We start from the raw sequence: 11,952 nt of genomic DNA, 5'->3' as shown, positions 1-11,952 counted from the left end.
TTTGAGTTAAGCACTTTTCAGCAGAGGGTGCTGCTTTCACACAGGAAGACCTGTTTGGTGTGCAAAAGCTTATCAGGGTGGTTATGCCGTTGTGCTAATTGAAAACGTTGCTGCCAGCTCTTTTACTCCCGTTTATTCCGCTCTCAACTGCGCCAGATAGGCAGTTTGCAACTTATTACTGAAATAAGATAGGCACATTGTTCATAAACCAACAACGTTTTTCTCGTTTTTCTCAAAACACTAAAAAATGACATGGGCAAATATCTTATGAGCGTGACGTTACACCAACCATAGATATCGTGTGAGCTTGTGCTGCATTTACTTTGCGGCCGGTGTAACACGAGAAAATTACTCCCACGAGATTTTTACTCCGGAGTAAAAATTTCGTACGAAAATGTTACTCCCTTTACGAAAAAAGCACTCCCCCATTACACGAGAAAATTACTCCCCACGACAGGTGAGTTCCGAGTTAACATTTCGTACACAAATGTTACTCCCCTGACGAATAAAAAACGAATAAATTACTTCACCCTAACACGAGCAATTTAACTTCCCATACCAGGTGTACGAAATTTATACTCCCTTGTCCCCTGTTAGTCTTGGTGGTGGAAGGGGTGGAGGGAGGGTAGCGCGACATTCGTTTGCGCGAGATCACATATTGGCATTATCCCTTCGCCCGCATCCCATTTTCGCGTACGAGATTTTTACTGGAAGTAAAAAAAATGGGGAGTACAAATTTCGTGGAGGGAGTAATTTTTTCGTGCCTTGGGGAGTTCTTTTCTCGTACGAAAAAATTACTCGGAGTAGAAATTTCGTACGAAATGTTTACTCCGGAGTAAATTTTTCGTGGAGTAAAAATTTCGTGTTACACCGGCTTGTAAACTGAAGATTATTGTGTACAACTCTCTAAACTTTCCCATATACAACTTAATGATTATTGTATGCACATGCTTTGGTCTTCCTCTACAACTGTGAACATAACATCCACACGTGTTGAAGCTTATGTTTAGTGATTTTGTGGGGCTATATTAGGCAGTGTGTCCAGAATTATTTCTTTGTGTATGTTGTTGTGAGGCGCCATATAAGTATTCTCATTATGTTTATCATTACATGAATATCGTGTGAAGCTTTCTTCAGAAGACGCTTTTGGCTTGTAAGAGTTGTTCCTTTTTTTTCCAATTTTAAAATATTGCTGCTATCCCCGGATTGTAGAATGTGAAGCCACTTGTGATCCCTAGAATTGTCTTCTAATGTGTGTATACAATGTTCATTGCAGTCTTGCAAGGGCGACACACTTTCAGAGTGACTGAGAAAGACTCCATTTTGAAACAAACAAAGCGTAACGTTTTTTGAAAGGTCGTTATTAAATGACGTAACAATATATTAACGTCACCTCTGAAAGAGATACAATTCAAAGGTTTGAACTTCTTAATTTCTTTTCACTTTTCATGGTATCATGATAAGTGTCCCGAGAAATCTGTAAAAGTAGTTTAATTATTTTGGTTGAATCATAACTCGTGTTTTGTCTGCACAATTCTTCTTGAAGAACTGATTGCAGTTTTGTTTGTTTGTTTTTAGAACCGAGTTTGACATGCAGTATACATAAACCAATAGAAAACGCACCAATAACAGCAGCCGCAGCCGCAGCCAAACCAATATGGACGCTCAATAACTTACCCAATGACCCCATCCAAACCTACATCCAAACTACACAAGAGACATCACCAATACATTCAACTACTCTCAATCTTACAAATACACCTACACCTAATTGTCCATGTGCCTGCTGCCTTCTTTCTCATTATGACACTGCCTCCACTAAATTCCTCTCACGTACAAGGGGAGATAACCACTATAGGTTGCGTGTACGTGGGTAGCCCGGTTGCATGACGATGGTTCCCCTTGCCACTTTTGCTCGGGACAAAACGTGAAACCTGAGTATGTCAAAGTTCATCTGCGTGTGCGCGTGACGATGAAGATGCTGAGGATGCTGATGATGAAGTGTGTGTGTGTGTGTGTGTGTGTGTGTGTGTGTGTGTGTGTGTGTGTGTGTGTGTGTGTGTTTGTTTGTTTGTGTGTGTGCGAGTGTGTGTACGTGTGTGCACATGATGCGTGTGTGTGTGTGTCTCAGTGTCCGTATATGTGTGTATGCGTGCGTGCGTGCGTGCGCGCGCGCGTGTGTGTGTGTGTGTGTGTGTGTGTGTGTGTGTGTGTGTGTGTGTGTGTTGCCCGTCCCAGTGTATGTACTGACTTGCGTTGTGTATCGACATGAACATGAAGCAGAAGTCACGCTGTGCTGGCCTTTCTTTGCAGATTGCCCTGAGTCCGACCACAGGCGGAAGGTATCGTCCACTGGACTACTACTATCACAGAAAGACTACAAGGTACGTCACTCACCTTCGAGTCTTCTGTGTTCTAGGAGTCGCTTCCTGGAGAAAAATATTGTTCAAGACGGTTTGCCTCTTCCTACAGTCTGTGTATGGTCAAATAAATACAGTTGAATGATTGTTTGAACTGTATGTACCTTTAATTTTCAGCTTCCGTCCCTTACAGGTTGTTTTTAACCATCATTTGGAGGAATCTTCGTTTGCGAGCCGCTAATATCCACTTTGTTTCAAATCATGCACCCGCACCGAATATGCATACCAGCGCTCATTGGTTAATAACAGGATATTCGATGATTATTTTCCCGTGGGTAGCTTCCCTTTGCTGCACAATATTTACATATGTTTTAGACCAATGAGCGCTGGTATGCATAATCGGTGCGGATGCATGATTTGAAACGAAGTGTGTCGTGCTTTCGTCACACGCAAACTCTTGTTTTAATTTCTGTTGGTAAATTCCAGTGTAGCGTTAAGCTAAAAAGTGATGATCTTTCATAGAGACCTCATTTAAACTCGGAGAAAGGACTGTGTCCTTCGTTGAGAGGCTACAGTTTTGGTACTCTGGTCAACCCACACAGCGCATAAGGTAATTTTGTTGTTACTTGTTTGTGTTGTATTTTGGTCGCCATTTTGTAATGATTTTGTGAGTTGTTTACGTATAACGTGAGTTGGAAGTCTGATTTGTTGTAGTGTTTCTTTATTGTGTGTTCAACTGTTCTAGTTTTGTGAAACGTACAGCAATGATTGGTAGACGCTAGAAAGTCGCTAATGTTTATAATGATAACTTGTGCTTTCTGTGGTTAACGAAGTTCGAAGTGAAACGTTTTCTCTGACTTATCCTTGCCTTACGTTAAATGAATTTAGGTAAAGGAGCTTGCGGTCTGTGGTGATCGTTTGTAAACGAGCTTATTTCTAATAACGTTATTGGGGAAAATTGGATGAGGAAATATCTTGTTTGTGACTCTGATCAGTTAACGCAGGAACGGTGTCGTTTAGAGACTTTTTAGTATGACAGTTTGCTTTGTATTCCTGGCCTGATGAGTCAACGTTTTGTATTCTCCTGAAAGTAGCCATTTTGGTTTTAAACGTATTTATGCTAAGTTTCTTGAGTATTCTTAGTGTTTATTATATTGTTTAACGTAAGGAACGTAACTCTTTATTACTGTTAAAGGATTAACCAACGAGTGTTTGGTATTGTAACGTTCTTGTCTGTTTGTCTTCGCCTGTTTTGTGATTGTTTATTTTTCCCGTTTTTTTTTCTCGTGTCTTGTTTATGCATTTTCTGATATCTTTGCCATGTCTAATACTTTGTTTTCTTTTCTCTTTTTCTTTCTGATTTAGTTTTTTACCGCAATACATATTACTGAATTACGCAATACATATTACTGAATACATAGACTCAGATGTAGAGTAATAAACCAGTATTTTTGCGCGTTATCGCTTGTAACCTGTGTTTGTCATTTCGTATGAACAATTTGTAGTACCAGCCTCGCACACGAAGGCGCGCACACACACACACACACACACACACACATACACACACACACATGCACACATACATGCAAACACACACACACACACACACGCACACATACACACATATACACACACACATACACACACGCAAATGCACACACACACACACACACACACGCACACATACACACACACATACATGCAAACACACACACATACACACACACACATACGCACACACATACATACACACACACACACACACACACACATACACACACACACACACATACATACAAACACACACATACACATACATGCAAACACACACACACAAACACACATACATACACATACATGCACACACACACATACACACACACATATACACCAACACACACACACATACACGCACGCACACACACACACACACACACACACACACACACACACACACACACACATTATTTTTAAAATCTGTGAAAAGAAGATTTATTTTTGTTGCAGCTTGTTCAAGGCAAACATTTATCTCGTGAAAATGGGGCCTATGGCGCTTGTTAACAAAACTGATACATACAAAAACAACTTACAAATATCTAAAGACAGGAATGTTATATTGCATTTGACACAATGACGCTCAATAAAATGTTGGAAGACCATATGTGACCCTCCACCACGAAATGAGTCGCATGTCACCTCGCGCGGTTCTGCGCTAGGCTTAATGTAAGTCCAGGGAGTGTATGGTAACAGTGTGAGGGTCACCTTTGTCACAGGCTTATTACTCAAACTGTTTTCGCTCTTTTCTAAAACGGATTTCACCACTGGATAGAACATAAAAAACTCTTTAGGAAAATATAAAAATAATTATGAAAATCATGCAAAGGTGACATGCGACTCATCCCGTGGTGGAGGGTCACCTATCTGTAACAAGTTGTCAACTCAGTTGGACACAGTACATAACAATACGAGTGCTAGCAAAGACCAACACATGGTTAACGCTGGTGTTGCTTCAACTACTTATCACACTGTATTCACAAACTGGTTACAGAAACGGGGTTCAACATTGGAACTATCTCTTACACACCCACACACGCACACACACCCACCCACGCACACAAATACACACGCACGCACGCACGCACACACGCACGCACACACACACACAAACACATACATACAAACACACACATACACATACATGCAAACACACACACACACACACACACACACATACGTCACAAGCAAGACTTCAATCGCCGAAGTATCCACATGCACACATCTATAAAGCAAGAATAATAAAATAGTGCATAATTAAATACAGATTCAGAAATAGTGGCTACATTTTTAAGTTGCGCGCTGTAAGTACATTCATGTTTGACCTTCGGCGTATTCAGTTAGCAGAAACCGAAGCGTGTGCACAAAATCTAGATCTGCTTAAATAAAAATTCACATTCACATTCATACCATCTAAATGAGAGAGCAACGAAGTCTTCTATGCCACTGGAATGTCATGTAAAGATAGAAGGACGGTCCCCAAAGAAAAATACGCAAAAGGCCACCGCCAGGCTATGCGGGTATCGATGTTGTATCTTATTTATCAAAAATCAACTTCCCGAATTTCTTCATAACCTGGTGTCAACGGCGTCATTGTCGACTACGTCAGAAGTGTTCATGCCTTTGTTGTCGTAAGCAATGACGCCGTTCTTAGTACCAGTCTCGGCGACCACTTGAATTTCGAGGTTTTTGACGTCATCAACTGCAACATCCGGGACCTTTGCCCACGGTTCCACGTCGGTGACGGCAAAGGCTCCGAACACGACGGCTCCGAAGAGCGTGAAGGCGCCACACACATAAAACACGCTGCGCCACTCCTCCTGCGTTTTCTGCACACATGTTGGATTGAAGAGGGTGCAGTGTAAATGGACGTTTACCGGAAATAACTCTACACATGTTGGATTAGAGTAAATGGACGTTTACCGGAAATACCTCTACACATGTTGGATTAAAGTATATGGACGTTTACCGGAAATAACTCTACACATGTTGGATTAAAGTAAATGGACGTTTACCGGAAATACCTCTACACATGTTGGATTAAAAAGGGTGCAGTGTAAATGGACGTTTACCGGAAATAACTGTGTCGGGATTGTCAAGCGTTGTGGAAGAGATGCGCCCCGCTTTAGTGAGTCAAACAATGACACGTGTCTTATATTTGGGTCATTTTCCAGACTTGGGTACCAATTTGTGACATGCATTGTCAATCCTTTAGCGGACATGATAACTATAGTATTACATGATAACTATAGTATTACATGATAACTATAGTATTACATGATAACTATAGTATTACATGGCAACTAGAATGTAGTATATGTACTGTTTTCGTCAAATGGTCAGGTTAGACAGACGTACAGACATTCAGCTAAAAACATAGTATTCATTTTTGTCTTTTTTGTTGTTGTAGATGTGACCGAGTGCCGAAACACTACGATCACCTCGGGAAGCGAAGTGCAATCAAACAGGATTGAAAATGTTAGGGCTAATTTCTTAGCCCTATAAAAACTGTTATGCAAACCCTAAGGTTTCCATGAACATACGGACAATCGGAAACCACCAGACCCCATCACAAACAGAATTCCACAATCCAGAGGTGTTGACTTAAAGGCCAACAACTCGGGTGCAGAGTCTGCTGTGAAAGGAGCGGTAGCCTCCCCTGTCACATAATTATTACTAAAAAAACAAAAATCCCTGCGCTTAGAACTGTACCCACGGAATACGCGCGATATAAGCCTCATATTGATTGATTGATTGATTGACTATTCAAATCAATGTCACATCCTCCGGTTTCCATGTTATGCGAGTGATGTACTTTGAAATGCTTGTCATTTATTGAGCGCAGACAAACAAAATTAAATGTACAAATATTTCTAATTCTTTCTCTGCAGGCCATGGATATTATATGCAACCAGTATTTATTAATGAAATCAATTTGTATCGTTCAAATGTCTCAGATAAATAAATAAATATCAGCTTTGTGCTATGGGTCCCTACAGAGCTCAGTTGAATAACCCTTTACAGAAGAACCCCCCTTTTAAGACCCCCCCACCCCTCTCCCCGACAAATTAAGACTCCCTCCTTTTTAAGACCTGTTTGCTCAGATTTCCTGTTCATAACCCCTGTAATTGTACCCCCATGTAAGACTCCCTCCTTTTTAAGACCCTGCTTTTCTCAGATCTTTTTCAGGTCTTAAAAGAAGGGTTTCACTGTTCTGTATTAACTTACATTGGGAGTTAGCAACCCTGCGACCTCTGGGGCCACGATGCCGGGAATGGTAGAGATAAAGTTAGTGATGCCAAACAGCACGCCAGCGTATCTGAAACACACAGGGGGGAATGGTAGAGATACAGTTGGTGATGCCAAACAGCACGCCTGGGTATCAGAAACACACAGGGGGGAATGGTAGAGATACAGTTGGTGATGCCAAACAGCACGCCTGGGTATCAGAAACACACAGGGGGGAATGGTAGAGATAAAGTTGGTGATACCAAACAGCACGCCTGGGTATCAGAAACACACAGGGGGGGGGAATGGTAGAGATAAAGTTGGTGATACCAAACAGCACGCCTGGGTATCAGAAACACACAGGGGGGGGGATGGTAGAGATACAGTTGGTGATACCAAACAGCACGCCTGGGTATCAGAAACACACAGGGGGGGGGATGGTAGAGATACAGTTGGTGATACCAAACAGCACGCCTGGGTATCAGAAACACACAGGGGGGGGGATGGTAGAGATACAGTTGGTGATGCCAAACAGCACGCCAGTGTATCTGAAACACATAGAGGGGAATGGTAGAGATAAAGTTGGTGATACCAAACAGCACGCCAGCGTATCTGAAACACACAGGGGGGGGGGATGGTAGAGATACAGTTGGTGATGCCAAACAGCACGCCAGCGTATCTGAAAACAGAGAGGGGGGGGGTCCTTGCCTACTTAGACCATCTGAGGCCTCAGGCTTATCAAAACGGTCTTAATTGCATCAGATTGTAACACTGACGAAACCCAACCAAATAGACATGTTTTACCTTTTTCAGTATTTGTTTCCTTTTTTTCAGATGAAAATATAGATTTTGCCTAAAATGTGTATATCTGAGTTTACAAAAAAATATGACTGGGTTAAATGAGCTTATAAATTGTTAATTGTGAAAGGGGAGGTGGAATTGTAATGTTCATGGTTTCTCTTGCAGGGGATAGCGCGAACGCAGTCCCCCTCATCAAGAAATGACACACTCGAGTCATCAACATGTGTGGTGATCGTAGGGGTCAACCCGCCCTTGTTGTGCAATGGACAGGCCTCGCCCCGGGAGTACCCTCTTAATACACCTTGGCTCTAAGCGCCCTCTTTATGAGCTCAAGAAGAGGTAGTAACATTGACTCAAGATAATTGGCGGCGAGATGGGAAGCGGCGAATCGCCTCTCTTGCAAAACTCACGATAATTGGCGACGAGATAGGAAGCGGCGAGTTAGACCGGAGCGAATGGGGACGTCACCCATTGACGGGTAGTATTCTTTAAGAGCTTTTTTTCTATGCAGAGGGGACTTTGAGAAACATGACATTTTGCGTCATCACTGCTGAAAGATTGAATTACCCATACGTCTTTGTGAATATTAGGATGCATTGTGGTGAACTTGGAGTCTAAAGTGGTGTTCACGTGGAAGACTGTATACCAACTTTTCCCCAACTTTCAAACGATTTTAGTCGTTGCCAAGTCAAATCAAAACCGCTGCCAGCTCACACTAGTTTTAAGCGACCATTCTCGCCAGACTTGAAGGCCTGTGCAGCTATCAGAGCTTCCTCCTAGTGCGGTAGGAGCTAACCAATCAGTAAGCGCGATAAAAATAAGTCGGGGCAAAATCTTTCTCGAGTCACGGCCGAGTCGAGCAGTGCTTAAAGGCCTACTAAAGTGCAAAATTTTTATTCGCCGAAAACATGTGTAATAGCAATCTGGTAAATGTTCCGAAGACCATTTTGTAAAATTTTGCGTGGCTGATTTTTTATTGAATAAAAACCGATTCCGCGCACCTGTCTATTCTGCGAGAGACACCCCCGGTGCCAGTGACGTCATGAGTGTAACACGGCCTTCAAGAGCAACATGGCCGACGGTGTTAGTAGCGCTGCCACTGCGAGCACGTATGTTCGAAAAGAGATTCCATCTTCGAAGCGGAGAAGATATGGCTTCGCCTGTGCTGTCGCTGAGTGCAGCAACAATCATGGTAAGGGTCATACCATGCACAGGTTTCCTGATGATGCCGACACTCAGAGGCAGTGGGTCAAGTTTGTGCAAACTTCCAGAGCGGATTTTGGTCCGAAGTTTGGGACACCAAATCAAAATTCGAGAATATGCAGTTTGCATTTTAACTCTGACTGCGAGGGTGATGATAATGATGATGAAAATTATGATAATGATGATTATGATAATGATGATGATCGAATGAATGGAGCAAAAGAGAGCGATAACTAGAAACATGAACATCAGCATATATATACAACAACAACAACAACAACAACAACAACAGTCTGCGTGTGAGTGTGTGTGAGTGTTTGTTTGTACGTGAGTGTTTGTGTGTGTGTGTGCCTGGTGTGTGTGTGTGTGTGTGTGTGTGCCCGGTGTGTCAGTGTGTGTGTGCCCGGTGTGTCACTGTGTGTCAGTGTGTGTGTGTGTGTGTGCCCAGTGTGTCAGTGTGTGTGTGTGTGCACGGTGAGTCAGTGTGTGTGTGTGTTTGTGTTACTGTTTGTGTGTGCGTCTGTGTTTGAGGTTTGAGTGAGTCAGTGTTTGTGTCTCAGTGTCAGCTGTCTGTGTGTGTGTGTGTGTGTGTGTGTGTGTCAGTGTACGCGCGCACGTTCGTACTCGTGCGGGTATGTGTCAATATTCCCAAATAGTGCACACACACACACACACACACACACACACACACACACACACACACACACACACACACACACACATTTTCGTATCGACGTATTTGAGAGAATATTTCTCAGTGAGAATGAATGACTAAATGATCTAAGGGACCAGAACATCAAAATCGCCAATAATGGAGTTACGCAGTAATTCCACGACGACATCATGCATGCAGTATTTGGGCCAGTAGGGTTCCGGTCAATAGAGTTTCGAACGTGTTGGAACCTCGATCTCTTCTAGTAAAGCCTCGTGCAATCTATTACGTCAAAGCAAAGAAACGTCACTCTGAAAGTGTGGCGTGACGTGTTAGTTCTAAAGATTTATCGAGGGTAATTAGCCAGCGCAATTTTTGTTTCTATAATGACGTTTGTCTCGGTGACTTTGGCATCATAAAGCAGTGGAAAAACAGGTCCCTGCCAGACTTGCTTGACATGACCTCATTTACATGATATACACACGTGTGATTTTAACTATTATTATCTCACGGGTGTCTCTCTGACGTATGTAGGATAAATACTAGATCTATACGAATATTGCATGAACATACCGGGCACACACACCACACACACACACCACAGCAGGCACACACACACACACACACACACTGACACACCGGGCACACACACACACACACCCACACACACACACACAAACACTCACGTATACACTAACAAACACACACACTCACACGCAGACTTTTGTTGTTGTTGTTGTTGTTGTTGTTGTTGTTGTGCATGCTGATGTTCATTTTTCTAGTTATCGCTCTCTTTTGGTCCATTCATTCGAGTATCCCCATCATCACCATCACTGATTATCATCATCATCATCATCATCATCATCATCATTATCATAATTTTCATCATCATTAGGCCAACAAAATAATAGGTGTGGTTACGGTAACATAGCCAAAAAAAATAGGGTAGGAAGGTAGGCAATCACTTCTTTTTTTTTTAAACTTTTTTTTCTAATGTGTACAAATTAAACCTACTTGACAGGGAAATAAGTGTGCGACTCGGGCGTTTTCGCTTTCATTGCGTTTTCTGCACTCGTTTTCTTGTTTTTTTGTGTGTTTTTTTGACAAATGTAATAAAAAGTTATAGGGTCGGCCCCTAAAAATAGGGTAGGTCGGGTTACCGTAACCACACCTATTTTTTTAAGGCCTTATCATCATATATATAAGAATATTAAACAACCGTACTTTAATTTATGGTCGTGCCTGCGGTTCTAAAAACAATGCGAACATGGTTGGACGCAGATATTCGATGCTTGCACTTTCGCTCGCTAGCTCTTAGAAAATGCATCATAACTTCCTTATTTTTTATTTCTGTGACTTAAAACTCGGTACAAAGTATGATAATATTGTGAAGATTCTAGATATATAAAAATATTACATGAACATTCTTTATTTTGAGGTTGAGCCTGTGTTCTTAGATCAATGCGAACATGGTCGGACGCTGAACCACGATGCTTTCACTTTCGCTCGATAGATCGTCGCAAAATACATCATAACTCCCTTATTTTTTTATTTCTGTGACTTAAAACTTGGTATAAAGTCAGATAATGTTGTGAAGATACTATATATATATATATATAAAAAAAATAGTACATGTCCATGCTTTAGTTTGGTAGCGCAAGGTAGTGCAAGGCCGCGTGCGGTCGCGTAGTAGTCAGACCGACCTCTTATGCTGGTCTTTCCGGTCTTTCGTCTTCATCACTCGAACCTTGCGGTTCGAACTGGTATGGCTCTATGCCTATCGCTCCAGAATACGGTAGTTCCGATGTTTCCAACTCCGATTCAAAGTCACTGCTTTCGCACGAAAGCTGCAATTCAGACTCATCCGCGTTCGACATCATGGTAGCCATAAACCACTCATGACGTCACTGGCAGGGGAGAGAAGCAGTAGCAAAAATTTGTCTATTGCTTCCCTTCTCGCTGATTACAGGTGAGATTGAGCACTTTCTCAGGCCGACTACGGGTGATCGGAGCGGAAGAAATTGTTTTGTTTAATATATTTGGTATCCTGATATGCAGCTCTTTCCATATAAGCAATAAAAATGTTGCACTTTAGTAGGCCTTTAACTGAGTTTTGGAGTCGCTGCTGAATCTGGCCTAAATCGTTTCTAAACC

At 42.1% G+C, this 11,952-nt stretch overlaps 1 protein-coding gene and 1 pseudogene across 4 annotated transcripts in view; both read right to left on the bottom strand.

Moving 5' to 3' along the window:
• Positions 1–5,046: 5,046 nt before the first annotated feature.
• LOC138977969 (sialin-like) overlaps positions 5,047–11,952 on the bottom strand; it is a 27,371-nt gene continuing 20,465 nt past the window's right edge. For all 4 annotated transcript variants that reach the window (XM_070350573.1, XM_070350575.1, XM_070350576.1 and 1 more), the window contains exons 11-12: positions 7,143–7,233; positions 5,047–5,743 (exon numbers count right to left, since the gene is read on the bottom strand). In XM_070350573.1, coding sequence (XP_070206674.1) covers positions 5,483–5,743; positions 7,143–7,233 — 352 coding nt within the window. In that variant the 3' untranslated portion in view covers positions 5,047–5,482. The remainder of the gene's footprint in view (positions 5,744–7,142; positions 7,234–11,952) is intronic.
• LOC138979313 (U1 spliceosomal RNA) lies at positions 8,106–8,242 on the bottom strand (annotated as a pseudogene).

Source organism: Littorina saxatilis, linkage group LG10, assembly GCF_037325665.1.
Source record: "Littorina saxatilis isolate snail1 linkage group LG10, US_GU_Lsax_2.0, whole genome shotgun sequence".
In the NCBI taxonomy this organism is placed as follows: domain Eukaryota; kingdom Metazoa; phylum Mollusca; class Gastropoda; order Littorinimorpha; family Littorinidae; genus Littorina; species Littorina saxatilis.
Note: the sequence above shows the minus strand (reverse complement) of the source record. Positions and strands in the feature narration are given on the sequence as shown.